Source organism: Octodon degus, unplaced genomic scaffold (assembly GCF_000260255.1).
Source record: "Octodon degus isolate 3935 unplaced genomic scaffold, OctDeg1.0 scaffold00129, whole genome shotgun sequence".
NCBI lineage: Eukaryota > Metazoa > Chordata > Mammalia > Rodentia > Octodontidae > Octodon > Octodon degus.
Window position 1 is genome coordinate 2,286,402 of NW_004524705.1, and position 16,355 is coordinate 2,302,756.

General features: G+C 47.0%; 1 protein-coding gene across 3 annotated transcripts in view; it reads left to right on the forward strand.

The window, feature by feature from the left end:
- Atg10 (autophagy related 10) overlaps positions 1–16,355 on the forward strand; it is a 286,953-nt gene that overhangs the window by 211,659 nt on the left and 58,939 nt on the right. For all 3 annotated transcript variants that reach the window (XM_023700994.1, XM_004640936.2, XM_023700995.1), the window contains one exon: positions 5,355–5,452. In XM_023700994.1, coding sequence (XP_023556762.1) covers positions 5,355–5,452 — 98 coding nt within the window. The remainder of the gene's footprint in view (positions 1–5,354; positions 5,453–16,355) is intronic.

Genomic DNA, 16,355 nt, shown 5'->3' on the forward strand with positions numbered 1-16,355 from the left:
CCATTCTAGAGAATTTATCAAGAGAAAATAATTGAAAAGAAGAGAAATGGCTATGGCTTCCTTTGTCACTATGTCGGGGCAGGTACTGTTTCAAAGTTGATAATAATTTAAATGACCAACAGTGGAGGAATACTTAAGTATATGGCTTGTGCCATCTTAGCACAATAGCCTCTCACCAGCAAATCATAATGATGGCTTTTTACCAACGTAGGAGACTCCTACCTCAGAGAACGGCATAGAGAAAGGGGTGTTTCCACCCCGGGGGTTGCTCACCACTTAGGGTATGCCAGAGTCCGGTTCACGTAGTGTGAACAAGGCCTGCTCCCATGGGGCGTCCCTGCTTCTCAAGGCAGGATTAGGAGTGCACCAGAAGCACAGGAGATGCTTGTCGGGAAAACCCCTGAACAGCTCCGAGGCAAAACTGAGTCGCGCAAGCGTGTGGAGGGGTGATTTGCCGCCTTAACAAAGGGCTGATCACAAGAAGAATGGTGGGGACTGCGCCTTTGGTGGGACTGGATCACCTGTGTCTGCACCTCGTATGTGGCAGGAGGGGAACAAGACAGCAGCACTCAGCAGAGAAGTTGCATCGGTCGTACTTGGAGCCGACAGGTACGGGCAGCAGCACTGGAGCCTGGAGGACTGAGGAAGGCCGTTTCCAAGGGCTCGGACTGGAGCACCTGTATAGCAGGGATGGAAAGAAAGTCACAGACTGCAGAGAAATCTGGAATACAGTAACAGCCCATATTTTTCATGATGAGATGTAAGGTTGAGAAGTGAGCAATGTAAAATAATTCTGACTTGGGGGACTGCTTGGAAAAGAGAGCAAAAGCACAGTGATGTTGTACTGTGCTGGTTTTTGAATCATTCAAAATTGTGGCCAAGTACAGTGGCACATGCCTATAATTTCAGCACTTGGGAGGCCAAAGCAGGAGGACGACTGTGAGTTCAAGGCCAGCCTGGGCTGCAGAGGGAGTTTGAGGCCAGTCTGAAGTACAAAGCAAAATCATCTCAAGAAAAAATATTTTGCTAGCTATAATTTTTTAAGTGCCACAAATTGAACCCAAGACCTTGTGTATACTAAGCATGTGCTCTTGCACTGAGACACACTGAGCACTCCATGTGTAATGTGCAGAATCAGTTTAAAACCAAAGAGATATAGAGATGCATTTATGATAATCTCTGTTTTTGTTAAACGACGCAGGAAAAGCCTAGTGCTACTAATGGATACTGCCTTTTTTAAAAGTAGAAAAACTAATTTAGAATAAACTAGAAAAGCTATGAATTTTAAGTAATTTTGCAACATAAGTAGAACTACATTTGGTTCTTACACTTTTAACCTATTTTAAACTCCATTATTATTACCCTAGGTTGACAAGAGGAATTCATTTCTGTAGACCTGATGTGTCTAAAAGCTTATAGTACAGTATATAATCTCCATTCTAGTATCCCACCTGATGAAAATTCTACGCCGTCATTCAGGGGCTCGCTCCACATCGTTGGCAGGCTGCTTAGTACTCCATGTTATGCGAAAGTTCCCAAGAGAGTGCAGGCGTTCGCTGCTGGTGACGCCTAAGCATCTCCACATGGCCACAGAGATATTCTAAGGAGTGAAATCAAAAGCAGCACCAAGTGCCAGATATTAAGCCCAGCATCTCCCCTAGGTCTGAAAAGCTTTCACTGTCTCAAAGGAAGTAATGTTGACAGAAGCATTCTTTGGCTTCCCATTTCTTCCCTAAATGTTTCAGAAAGCATTTGCAGTGTCCCTGCCCTCCCACCCGCAACACAGCCTAGAATAGCAGGAATAGCTCTGGATTAGGAGTTCTAAAGCCTGAGGTGGAACTTCAGCTCTGTTGTGAGCTGACTGCATCATTTTGGAGATTTGTGTTTCCCAAGACCTGTATTGTTTTATTTATAAAATTAGTAGTTAGATCACCTCTAGCCTTTTGCTTTCTCACTACTTGATTTCTTTTTTCTTTCTTTTTTTTTTTTTTTTTATTTACTGTCAGAGAAACAAGAATCCAGGGATCATAAAATTCTATTTTTGGTTTCTTTATTTTTTAATCTTTATTTTTATGTATTTAGTACAGGGTCTACAGGGTCTCACTACACAGATCAGACTTGTAGTGATCCTCCCTTCAGCCTCCCAAGTGCTGGGATTACAGGTGCTGGAATTACAGTCATGTGCCACCGCCCAGTCTCGGTTGCCTTCTCAGTCCCCTCCCCCACCCCACCCCCCACAGGGCCGCCCACACAAAGGGAATCAAACCCTGGTCCCTGAATTTGCCTAAGCACTTGTTTTATCTGCTGAGCTATCTGGCCAGCCCTTTAATGTTAGTAAAACTGCATATTGTAAAACGATGATAATAGATTAATTTCAACATACTTTATATAAAATTACATATTTTTAACTCATCAAGGGGCTTTTTAAACTATAAGAAGCTAGTAACCTCAGTAAGTATCTTTCCCCAAAGTGAGGTTAGAAGAAAGCATGCAATAATAGCCAGGCCTGGTGGTTCACAATCCCTGCATTTCACAGGCTGAGGCAAAGACAAGCTCTCCCTCTCTAATATCCAGTTACCTTAAAAGTAAGGGCACTAGAATCATTCTGCCAGCAACTATTTTCAGAATAATGACAAAGTAACTCCCATTTACTAGTGAATTCTATGAGGTATTATACTAGGAAATTTTAGGAAAATCCTCTGTTGGGCCAGGGAGATGGCTCAGTAGAATAAGCATCTCCCTGGCAAGCACAAGGGTCTGAGTTCAATCCCGTTCCATGAAAAAAAAAAAAAAAAGACTTTTGAGATAGGAAGTAAGTTATGTAGGTTCCTGCCTCAGTCTCCTAAAATATCTCCATCTGCCTACCCCACCAAACTAAATCCATTTATTATTCACTATCCTCCAAATATATATCAAATATATCCATTTTCCCCTCAATTTCATTGCTATTACCAAGACATCAAAAATCAACTGGAATACTGTAACAGCTCTTGACTAGATTCCCTCACATTTTGCTTAGTAATATTATAGATAGGTAAATTATTTAGAAGTGTAGTAGGCGGCAGGCAGACAGGACTGGGCCCTCAAGGGAATCAGTGCAGAAGATGAGAATGCCCCGAAACTGCCTAGAGGCACGTCACAAGGAGATTAAAGTCACAAGGTACAGACTTACATACTTCTTTAAGGGATAAGCTTGAGATCATAGGTAGGTTCTGCCCCAGTACAAACTGCTAAATTATGGCCCTGATTCAACATGGCTGAATCCCCAAAACAAGAGCTTACCTTCCCAGTGACCCCCTTCCTCCTTCCCCGACTCCAGCCCTGGATACAACTTCCTTTTACCTTTCCTGTGCACGCAGGAAGTCTCCCGTCACCTCCTTGTATGTCACTGAACCTGCCTCACAAACTCTGCCCTAATAAAAATCCGTAGTCTCATCCTTTCAGTCTCACTAAAAATTATTTTGAAAGCATGTTGTCTTTTTGCAGTTCCTTACTTTTTCACATGAGATATTAAAGACCATATTAGCCCCTCTCAAAAGTAACACACACTGGTGCACTCACACACACTCACTTGTGTGCATGCGCACTGTGGAGAGCAGAGCGTGGCTCTACTCTGTAAATGTGCTCTGAAAAATGATATAATGCCGCTACTGAGGGCATCTTGTTGTTAACTTGTAGCAAAACATGACATTCAAATGTTAATTGGGTGAATAAATCTTGTTCATTTTACAGACATGGAAATGTCAGTGGAATAAAACTATTTATCACAAGATAATGGTCTCTTGCCATCAGATAAATGCCGAGATGAAGATACTTATTGAAAATGTATCAAAATATTCTGTTGCTATTTATTGAAAATAAAGGTTGAGGAAAAGTTCAACTTTCCAGGGCAAACATGAGAAATGTCCTGCTTATGCGAGGAGCGTATCATGGTGTCAGAGACAGTGTGCGTGACATGCGGGGTGCAGCCCTGAGAATTGCTGCAGGAACGGAAGGGCTGGAGGGGCAGCCTGATATCTACAGAGCTTTTCCTTACTGCCGGACAGACTCCTGGGTGCCTTCGCTAATGCACGCCGCACGAGAACAAATTTCAAAAGGGTTATCCTTATCTTACAGGTAAAGCGAAAAGCAGAGTAGTGCTCAGATGCACGGCAGGTTGCCAGGTAATCACCCAGCCTCGTGTTTGACCCGGCCTCGGCCCTAAGCCGGGCACTTTACCTTCACACCCTGTACGTTTCTACTTGTATCCTGCAGCTCTGAGTACTACAGAGGTGTTGGGTGGTTGGAATCTTTGAGTAGATTATGTCGTTTTGTTTCACTTGATGATCAAATGTAGTTTAGGACTAATGATTTAGTATATGGTGTTTTCACTTGAACATGGAGCGGTGCACACTTGTCTATGGAGAAGAGCACGCCCCATGGTCTTGAGCATTTGATAATTCTGAGTGAGCCAGAGAGCACTAAATCCAAGCAAGAGTGTGTGTTTTGAAGGTTTTAGGTGACTACTAGTTTGTACTTCCACTTTTGAACTTATATGCCTATGTTTTTGGTCTTCTTTTCTTATCTACGAGTGCCATAGTGACCTTCATAAGATACACGATTTGAATGGTTACTGAATAGAGGTGGTTAATTTAAACTGCTTAACCAAGTAAGAATTACTCTTCACTGAAGCACCTACCAGTCTCTTCCTGGCTACGCTAAGTGGCGCCCCTCTCCACCCAGCATGAATGCTGGGCACTCACGTCTGCCTCCTCTGGACACAGAGACCGTCTGGTTCTCGGCTGGGGCCTCTCTCTGCCCGCTGTTCTTAGGATTCACAAGCCCGCCAGGCTTCCCTAGCAGATGCTAGGCTCCTGGCGTCCTGCGTTTTCCTTCCCTGTGCAGCCCATCACACCCAACTGAGCGTTTCGGACCCTACAGCCGCTCCATCAGCAGGACAGAGGAGGGCGCTTGATATGGTCTCTTTGTTTTAAGAAACAGAGAAGGCTTTCAGACCCCTGAGACATCCATAAGGAACTCTTGTGAGCCGCTGCTTCGCCTGTGCTTGTGCCTGTCAGTTCTCTGTAAAACACACTTGGCTTTTATTTATTTGTAAAACTCCCGGAGGCAATGAATGAGTGGATGAGTAGAGTACATTTAACTGTTAGGTGGATACAAGGGAAAAAAGCATAAATGTTTAATGTTCTCTCAAGAAGAAAATAGATGTTCGCACAGTGGTCTTGTGACATATAAGTCATGTGTAAACTAGTAAAGATTTTTGGAAAGCCGGAATCCTCCTCCAGTCCTTTTGGATCTGCGCCGAGCAGCCCACGTTGTGTGGGTCACTAACTCAGTCTCTCAATGCACTTCCACAGATGGGAGACCTCTCGCCCTGCAGGACATCTGGGACGGAGTCCATGAGTGCTACCAGGCGCGGCTGCGACAGGGGCCCTGGGACACGATCACCCAGCAGGTTAGCAGTGCGGCTTCGGGGCACGGGGCTTCCGCTCTGCTCAGCTCTGCAGCCGGCTCCCTCTCTCACCTATTCCCCTTCTCTTTCGCTCCTTCACCCCTTGCAGATTGCAGCTCCGAGACAGTTTCCCTACTAACCCTGCCCTGACTCAGACTCGCTGTAACATGCCGATGTGATCCTGTAACACCTAGAATTTTCCTTACTAGTGCTTGTCACCATCTTGAATGATCCATGTGGATGATTTTTTAAAACTCAGTGTCTGTCTTGTCTGTTATTTTGTGAGTCCCTTCTAGGGCAACCCGTGCCTGGCTTTCCGGCACCAGCACAGTGACTGTGCTCTAATAGGCATTTGGCCAAATTATGTCTTACCAATTATTATACTCTCTTTAAAATAAATTAAAACCAAAAAACACAAGGAAAACAAACAAACCAAATTGTATTCCAGAAATGAAAATAGAAACCAAGTTGCAACATTCACTAGTCTCTTCAGTGTGTGTTGTCTGTGAAGTTGGGTTTACAGAAACATTGTACTCTGGATTAGTAATAAGCTTGTAATAGATCAGCAAATGGAGATATAAAAACAGATTGGCAAAGCAGAGATAATAGCTTTGTCAGTCATGTAAGTCATTATTGCTGCATTGCTAAAATCAGCACCTAATTATTTTACAATTTTAAAAATATTCATCACCTCGCAACCAATCATGTTAATCTTAAAAATAATCTGTTACTTAAATCAAAATCTCTTATTTTTTTTCCAAGCCTGTATTAAACTTAATGAGTTTCCTCTAAAAATGACTGTATTGGCCCTTAGAATTTTCACGCCCTCTAATGCCTTTGATCGTGACATTAGCAGCTGGGCTCCCACCCCACAGAAGCCTCCTTCGCTTCTCAGAAGTAGCACTTCTGGGATGACTGCAGGGGCCATTTTCTAGGCCTTTGTTGAGGGCAAAACCAGCTCCGGCTTGTTCCCACTGCCCCTCAGGTCAGGTCTCTCCCTGGCCTTCTGGCGAGCCCTCCTGGGCTCGACCCCAAGCAGCTGGTAGAGCCTGCCCCCTGCTTGCTGCTCCTTTCCTCTCCGCCCTGACCTGTCACAGCGTCTTGAACACTGCCAGTTGAAGCTCAGCCTGCTCCCTCCCATGGGTGTGGTCCCCTGTGCTTCCCTGTCCCGCTTTGGTGACAGCCACGTCCTGCCTCCCCTGGCCTCCTCTGCTGTGCACACAGCTCCTGCTGCACACGTTTGCTGATACCTCTGTCCCCGCTGGCACAGCTAGCTCCTGGCCACCCTTCTGGGTTGCTGCCTTCCCTCTGTGGGTTGTGTAATGGCTGCTCCTCCTCCTCTCCCTCCTCCCCCTCCTCTTCCTCCTCCTTCTCCCCTCCCCCTCATCCTCCTCCCCCTCCTTCTCCTTCCTCTTCCCCTCCTCCTCCTCCTTCTCTCATGTGCTCCTTTCTTTGAAACTACCAAAGATGGCAAAAATAGCTCTCTGAAATCTCGGTTCGGTAAAGCAGGTGTACATAGTTGTTACAAAGAACAGTAATGTGATGCATAAGCAAAGAGCCCTGAAGATTTTGGCGAGAGCATCTTATTTTATGCAAACTATTTGATATTCACCTTTGAGGGTGTGAAGGAGAGTGGTAAGTATTTCACCTTCCTGTGCTTTGCCATTGACTGCAAACAGTCTGAAATGCCTGTGTGGACTCAGTATGCATGCCCAGAGTGTGTTTGGTTGTAGGAGTCCCGGAGAATGGTAAAGGGAAAGGAAGAGCTGAAATGCATGCCTGTGCCCAGTCCTGAGCCCAGCCCTCATGCTCAGTTCCCTCTCGGCCATTTTTCCCATCATGCTTCTTGGCCCAGTTCTCATCCTTTGCCTTTTTCTCTCGCTGGCAGCTCTCTTACTGGTCTCTTCAGTGCCAACCTGCAGCTCAGTTCCTGATGGCCTCTCTGCTCTGCCTCAGGACTTAGAACAAGATTTTGAATTCAACTTATTTTCTTAGTTTCCTAATGTATGTTGTCAACAGATTTCTTTCTGTCAGTGACCCATATGTTGTTAAACAAAGAAACCGGTGTGTACGTTAATTGTTTTCACTAGAATTGGCTAATGTATTTCAGTTTACAGGTGTGTGAGTGGACCATGTTTTTCCTACTTACCAGAGAATCAGGGGCTGCAGTACTAGCTCAGCAGTCTAGGCATTGTCCTGGCAAGCACAAGGTCTGGGCTCAACCCCCAGCACCACATGCTGCTCTGGCCCCGCCTCCAAGCTGCAGAGTGAGACCCTTACCAAATGCCACAGAATCATAGTGGTACAGATCACACCCTCACGAGAAGCGTTACTGTTACTAATCCTAAAGCACAGACTCACTTAATAGGGGAGATGTTTGATATAACCAAACTACAGCTTCACTGTGAGATTAGATGGTGCTTTGGAATTTGTTAATCATATTGGGGTCTGATCTGAAAACAGAGCCCCACTTATACCACTGAACTTTATTTAAGGGTTAGAGTCACTTAACACGATGTGTGTCCAGGCATTAACACCCAACCAAGTGGAACTCATTGGTAGCCACACACCATTTGGCATTTGAAAGCCATCTTGTAAATTCCCCTTGAAGCGCTTGTTCTCCAGCCCTCCTAGGTTCGTGGGTTGGGGCTACATCTTTTCCCGTGCATCATATCTTTGGGAGAATGGTCTTCATTCCTGTGGGACCCTATATGGAGAGTAAGCAAGGTGTCTTCAGTGGGACAAGAGTGGAGGCGTCACACAGCCCCAGAGGAGGGTACGCAGGGGGTATGCTGGTGGTGCCACGTAGCAGGCCACACCCTGCCGAGTTAGTCCACAGAGCTGTTAGCTTGCAGCCTGAACATGATAATAACGTTTCGTCCTCCAGAGTGGCTTAAAAACAAGAGCAGCCTTCGCAGAATACAAAGTGCATCTCGCGTCTTCTGAGCCTGACTGGAGCGTGTGGTTCTCCATCCTCGGTAATGACACTTGGGTCCCTTCAGTGTTCGTCTAGGTGACGAGGGCCTGCTCGCGGCAAATAGGAGCCCTCTCTTTGGAAGACAAGCACTCACGCATCTCATGCATTTGGTTATGGTGATTGCCCACCTGCCTGTGCCAACCTGAGGGCTGCCTGCCGTCCCACCCTGAGCCTCGTGGAGCACCTCCAGGAGAAGGTGGACACCCCAGCTGGCTGGGCAAGGCTTGCAGGAATGAGCACTGGAGGGCGTAGGCTCTGCCGCTTTGTCACCAGCTAACTCCAGCAAGATTAAAAAAAACAGGCTTGATTTGCTTGAAGATGTGTGCAATTATGTGCAGGTATGTGGTGGTCAGGCAGGTCATTTAGAGGCTTGTGACCATCTTATTTGTTTAGTTATTTATTTTGCTACTGGCCCAGAATCTTGGTTACTTTTCTCTCATTGATGGGACAAAATACTTGATGCCCAAAATGAAGGAAGGAAAGGTTTATTTAGCTCACAGTCTGTGGAGGTTTCAGTCCATACTTGGCTGGCTCCAAAGCAGAGTGGCACATGGCAGAGGGCGGCCATTCATGGCAGAAAACAGCAAAACACCAAGAGCAAAAGGGAGGAGCGTTTGGACAGGATATGTCTGCATCTTATACTATGAATAACCACTATGAAGACAATAGTATGCAATTTATTCATTAATGAAACTGTCCTGAAATAATAAATAAAATTCATTTTAAAAAAGGAGGGGCAGCGGCAGCAGAGCAAGCCTCTCCCTTCCTTACCTTGCATTCAAGCTACCCGTGGTGTAGCACCTACAGCCACAATCCCAGCACTGGATCTTGAATTAATCACAAACTCCAGAAGCCACCCCATGACTGCGTGAGGCGGTAGGGGACCATTAGACACAAGCCATAAGACCCAGAGTCCTGAGCGTGCTAAGCGCACTGTCTGCTACTGAGCTGTGACGCTAGCCTTGATGATCTTATTCTTTTAAGCAAATTCTAGACATCACTTTACATCATTCATAAATATTTAAGTAAAGCAAGATTTATGTGATTTTTCACAGGATTTTTACATATAACAACCCCAAATAGAAACAACCAGCTGTCCATCAGTGGTGGCTAATTAAGCACACTGGCACACTCCCACCACAAAATACTATCCATCAATCTAAAAGAACCAACCAAGCGCAGGGACTAAGGTTTGATCCTCAGCACCACAGGCCACGCCAGTCCTGCCCCTAGGCATACTGAGCCGGCCACCGAGACCGGGCCCAGTGGGGCACGCCTGTAATCCCTGCACTTGGAAGGCTGAAAACAGGAGGATCACTACCAGTCTTGGCTGCATAGTGAGACCCTGTATCAAATACATAAAAATAATAATTAGAAATAAATAATAAAAATAACCTACCACAGATGTACTCAACAGCCTGGAAGAACCTCCAGAAAGTTATGCTGAGTATAAAATGCAAGCCCCAGAGGTTGCATAGTCTGTGGCTCCATTTCAGTCAGGCGCTAGAGATGACAAAGTCGGATGCTTGGAGGGGTGTGGCTGCAGCTGTCCCAGGCAGCGTGGGAGGGCCTCCCCACTTGTCTGGGCCTCCCAGGCCTGTGTGGCGTCTTGGTTGTGGTGGAGCCCTATATTTGCCACAGGAAACTGCTTGTCTGCAGTACAGCCAGGGGGAGCTGGGTGAAGGTTCTCAGGGGTAGCTCATGTCCTTTCAGCTGAATATGTCTCCACTTACCTGACACTAAAAGTCTTCGTTTATAAGACTGTAAGGACTCCTAAAGTGTAAGTGTAACTCTGTCATGACACCTGAAGTGGCTAATAATTTCTTAATATTAAGTAAGCAATTACTATTTAAATTTCCACAGTTCTACAATCTCTAGAGTTTATTGGACTGTGAATCCAAGTAAGATTTATATGTTCAAAAGATTAACATGTCTTTTGATTTTTTGAATCAACATAGGTTCTTGTCTCTCCTGCTCTTTTTGTCCTGGTGATTTTCATTGAAGAGATAGTTGTTTGTCCTGTGAGCTTTGCCATCTGGACTTCTCCCTGTTGTCGTGTCTCTGTGGGGTTGTTCAGTGTGTTCCCCTCTGTACTTTATAAACCAGTAGTCGGACCATGAGCCTTGCTCATATCCTGCTTTGATTTATTTAGATTTATTTATTTATTTATTACAAAAATACCTCATAGATATTTCTGGCTGCTCCCACAATGAAGCACGTAGTGTTTGGTTATCACTCTGCTTTTGATGTTAGCAGCCGTCGATAATTAGTGCTTACCCTGTTTCATTAAAATGTGCAAAACAGTGATGTTGAAACTGTGCCATTTATTGCTTGCTAGTTGGATTACTTGCATGCTCATGAAGTTTGCACTGCCGGTGTAGCTGCCGGACGGAGGTGTGCTTCATGTGGGAAAGCTGGTGCAAATGCCTGACTCTTCCTCTGACCTTCTGAGCTTCTCAGATAACGAATTAGTTTTCTGTCAGCCTGCAGAGGTGAATGGCAGCTTGCCTCGTGAGTCTTTATGAACTCATGGACATCAGTTTTATGTGCATTTCAGTTCATTGTGGCGATTATCTTGACGTTCCGCTCCCTTCATCTTGTCGTTAGCGCTTGTTCGCAGTCTATACTGTCTACTTGTGTGGAGTTGCTGCTACCTGTGTGCAGCACGTCCTTGCTCCTTTGCTCCTCTTTCTCTCCTGCTCTCTCCCTCCTTCCATCTCGATACCTTCCCTATTTGAGAAACATCCACCTACCTACTTCCTAGTATCTCTTTTATCTTGTTCTTTATACTGTGGGTTTCTCACATAAGGGAAACCACGCACTATGTCAGCTTGTGTGTCTGATGTGTTTCTTAACTTGATGGGCTCTAGATGCATGTATTTTCCTACAAGTGACTCGAGTGTGTCCTTCTGTGTGGCACAGCGGTGCTCACGGTGTGTAAACAGCACATTTTCTGTATCCAGTCATCTGTTGATGCCTGTAGACTGCTTCCAGGACTTGGCTACGCTATAAACATGGGTATGTGTGGCTCGCTGTGACTTTGTCCAGCATAACCTCTCTTAAATTGGCTCCTGAGCCATGGAGAACATGCCTCTTTGACGGCTTCCTTGCTTTCTGGAATGACATGTTGTTGCCCAGTGGTATTGTGTGATTCCAGCCCACTCTTGGGATGGGCCGTCTTCCAAGGAAGACTGGTTGCGTTGGGAAGTACCAGAGCCTTCTGGTGCTGGAGCCAGACAGAGCAGGCGTGGCGCGCCACCAGCACCTGCAGCTTTGTGACCTTTGGCAAACCACAGAGGAGGAGCTCAGTGTCTTCGGTTCACTTCCCCACCAGAGAGGATGGTAGCAGCTACACAGCTGGGGGGAGGCTGAGCGAGCCTCTTTATGTAAAATACTTTGAGCACCACCTCATGGCAGCACCAGTAAGTACAGAGCGTAACCGATGTCTCCTCAGCACCTTTCCTGGGGAACCATGTGAATGCTGCAGCATTCTGAGCCGTCGGTGTGTACGCCAGGCCAGCTAGGCTTTGATCATCCCGGTCCCCTGAGTGATGCTGCTACCCAGGCCTGGGCCCGTGCCTGCCACTTGGGTGGCTGCTGCTGTTCTCCCGGTCTTACCCTGCCTTCTCCTCCCAGCTTTGCATTCTGTATACACATCCCCGATTTTTGATCCTTGTATATGTTTGCCTTCATGGGCTGTGTAAGTCTACTTGGTGTTGTTAAGGCAAAATATCCAGCCTGAGCATGGTAAAAAAAAAAAAAAGAAAAAGGAAATGTTTAGCTCACAGTTTCAGAGGCTGATGGCTGCCTCAGCCTCTGGTTACCTGCCCCCTCTTCCTGGCTGCGTCACGACACAGGGAGGAACAGAAAGCCAGGTGACTGCCTGGCCAGAGCCAGGCCAGCAGCGTGTGGCCCACCTTGTTCTCTTGGCTTGCTCTGGGAGAACTCCCTGGGGTCCCTGAGGAACATGGTAAGCCCATCCAGGGCGCCCTTCCCGATGACCTCCCTTCTTGCTCAGGTAAAGCTGGACAGTTTCAGCAGCCAGCACCACCCTGGGGACCAATTCCTGTGCATACCGAACCAGCTGAAGCTCGTGCCTCTCTCCATCCAAACGCTGAGGTGGCCTTTATGACCACAGCCCACTCCGTTCAAACTATACGTGAAAGCATTCTGTTTTACCTAACGGTTTCTCTTTAAAGGAATTAGAACACTGTTATGAATTCCGAAGGCACCACATGTGGTCCAATGAGCAAGTCCACTGGCTCCCCTCGCGCTTTGCTGCCACAGGGCAGGGTTGAAGAGCCCACAGGGGGGGACTGGATGAGTTTTGCCAACCCAGGCCTCAAGCCCGATGTGGGTCCTCAACCACCTCACGTCCCAAGCCCCGGATAGTGCTCCCTGTTCCTGCCATGTCATTTCATACATGACTTTGCACACTCGCAGGTGCACAGTTGCGTGTGCACACACCGCCCTCTTGGCCCAAGACCTCAGCAAAACCACCTTCTCCCCGTGCCACGCTTTGCCTCTCAGCTATGAGAGCAGAGCTGTGCGTGAAGCCAACCTCATCGCGCCTCCTTTCCTCTCGGGCATTCTTTGCACAACTGGAACTGTGTGCTGTGAATTTGGACACTGAGACGTGGAGGCATTTGGCTTTCTGAAGCCCCACGTCGGGGGCGTGAGGACGGGTGAGTGAGGAAAGGTGACCATGAGAAGCAGCTTGGCCATGGCAGCTCAGCTACCGCCTTGCTCCTTCCAGGCCCCTCGCGTGCAAGGAACGGGGGGGGAGTCTTTGTCAGGCGTGAACTCGGAGCAGCCGTGTGGCGCTCGCTTTGCATATCGTGAGCATCCTGACCTCATCTTGGAGGTTGCACGCCTGAGACATGCAAAAATAGGATAATTTCAGCAAATTCCGTTTTCTTTCCATGATGTCTTTCAGGGTTCAAAATAAAAATCATAGCACACACAGAACAACAGCTCTTTAGGCACCTTTTGGTGGTTGGATTGCTTCTGACTCGATGAGGCAGGAAGTCACTGGTTAAGGATTCTTAAATAATGAAGCCTGATGTGTTGCCTGGTGATTTATAATGACGGCTGATCAACTGATGATTTAATTGTGCTTCCTCTGGTAATGAGCTCGAGCGCCCGAGTGCGGCGCCAGCGATTGGCTTGCTTCGGCGCTCAGTCTCCCTGGGGTCTTCAGGCATCTCTTGTACACAACATCCGATAACTGACTTTTAACTGGTCCTATTTTAAATAATACAAATCAATTAAAACACACAGCTGTTTAACAAAACTTCGCGGGGCTGGCACAGGTCTCCGTGGGTATTTCCTGATGGCTTCTAATGACATCAATTTAGTGCACCTGGTAGGATCTGCGTGCATTGAAAGTGGCTTAATTCTTAAATGACAAGAAAATTAAGCAGCCTTTGCGGATGGCTGCTGCTTCCTCGTCACTGCCAGCTCCACCGCTGGCTCCTCTCCTGGTGAGGTTTTACAGAAATGGGCCGCAGACATCCTCTGATTGTTTTCTCTGTAATTTGCTGCTAATTTGTTGACTCTGAGTCTCTAGGTCTTGCTTGGAGAGACTCAGTCACCACTAAGTCACCACTGTAGGCAAGCTTGTGGCAGTGCAGTGAGATGTCCCCACCCAGCAGGCTTTCTGTACCAACCTTAGGCTGTGTAGCCCATCTCAGCGGTCTGGTCTCAGGAGGGTGAAGCCTGCTGCCAGCAGGCGTCCTCGCCCTTCCATGGCTCAGGGTGGTGCTGTTTTCCTCTGTCTCTGCTAGCCCTTATTTTGAGATGTCTGCCTGGGTCTATACTACGGCCCTTAATACGCAGAGTGCTGTGGCCTGGGTGCCGCGTGGGGTCCGAGTCTCACTCTGCATTCTTTCTGGTGTCCGGCCACCTCCTTCCTACCGCATTGTGCTGTCCTTGTCAGGAAGAAACGTGTCTTCCTGTGTTTGTTCTGCACATTGCCTTTCCTTAGGTTAGCAAGCATCAGAGCTTCCTCGTCGTCTCTCACTGAGCGATTTTTCTAGCCCTGCAGTCCTGGAGCACTCATGGCCGTTCTCGCCGCCTGCGAGGTGCTGTAGAAGCCCTTCCTTTGCATCTGGCTTCCACATTTTGAAGTTTCTGTCAATTACACAGTATTTAAGTATTCAAATCAGCCAAAAAGAGGAGGAGATTTATTTGACTGTTACTAAAGTGTCTAAGATATTTTGTTGCATTCCATCTTAATGAGTATTTGAGATGCATAGGTAAGCTGGACACACTCCGATGAATAGCCAGGATCTCTGCCAGGGTTGGGTTCTGCCTTATGTTGAAGCTTTGCTTTACCAGACAGTACAAGCAGACCAAGAATGTCCTTTGTTGCACGCATGTCTGCTCGAGCAGAATGTTGCTTAGCTCTCAGCCGCAGAGCCACGCTGCCGGCCCAGCACACTGTGAACATACATAAGGTCCTTACTTAAAGAATTGCACAGCATTTCACTGATTCTCACAATTTCCATTCCTGAGAAAGGAGCAACTTATAAATATAAAAATAAAATACCATTTTAAATGCTTAATAATTAATTTTAATATTGCTCATCCTAGCATATTCCATTCTGATCATTACCTACCATCAATTTTTAATTTTTAATAAACATTTTAGCTCTCAAACTTGAAGGCTGAGAAATAGTTCTGTTCTCATTTCTAGCTTTTGCAAAAGAGGCTAGTGGTGACCAGGCAGGCAGAGAGGGCAGGGGCTGTGGGGTGGGAAGAGAATGGATCAGGACCTACTGATTTGCCTACAGGGAGTGTCTCCTGTCCAGCAAGGAGTGTGCCTTTCCAGGAGAGATGCTATTTGCTTTATTGGCTTTGGTAGAAGAGTTGCCGTATGCACATAACATGCCGATATTTGACATGGAGCTCATCTCTCCTTCTATCCCCTTCAGCCCCCCTTTCCGCTGGTCATTTCCCCTGATTATCTTCCATGTCAGCTACTCGAGTCCCTGCGTCACACCCGCTGCCCATAAAGCTAGAGCATCGGCTCATCAGTGCAGACAGTGCCCGGTATGTCCAGTGTATGTGCGAGGGAAGGATGTGTGCAGCTATTTTAGTGTATGACTCTGTTATCATTTTCAGTCTATTAGTTTAGGTCTACTTTTGGTTTACTCTGAATTTCTAAACTATTTCAAGTGGTGTACACTGAAATACAGCAACGCACGCATAATCATCAAAGCAGTGAATGAGAACCAAGTGATGGAGGGGCCAGTTGTAATAGCAGATCTAGGCCCAGGGAGGTTTCGGAGCTTTCAAAGAACAACAAATAAAAAGGAAAAGCCAACTAAAGACATTGCTTTATTCTACAACAGAAGGAAGCTGACAAGTTTATTAGAAGACACAAACTTTTTTTCTAGGTAGATCAGCTTGCAAATTTGAGCACATGGTGCCTTGTAGACACCACTTTACCCAACCCTAAAGGGTGAAGGCAGTGGGGAGGGTGAAGTTCAATTGCAGGCATGCGAGAGCCCAGTCCCACCCTGCAGGCGCAGGCTGCGCTGTGACAGTGCTCACCATCAGTGCCCCATTAAGTGCAGCCTGTGAGTGGGTTTGTGCGCTCTGAAGTGATTTTGACCGCAGTGCTCTAGCCGGGGTGTGAGTCTAACATAGTTGGTGTCGCCACCTTGCTGGGGCCTCCTAGCCCCTTGCACTTGCTCTCTGTGCTTTGCAAAGGCCTTCCCCTCCAGCTTCCCCTCCCTCTGTCCCTCCCTCCGTTCCTCCCTCCATGTCCTGTTCTTGTGTTGGTGCAACATATAAAGGAGAGTCCTAGCCCAGGTCCGGTGAGTGTGCGGAGAGCTTCCTGCTACCCTGCTCCAGCGGGACCAGTCCCAGCCCAGGCACAGAGTGGGCCGGACCCTCTCCCAGCCCCTTGGGCCGCCCCCCACC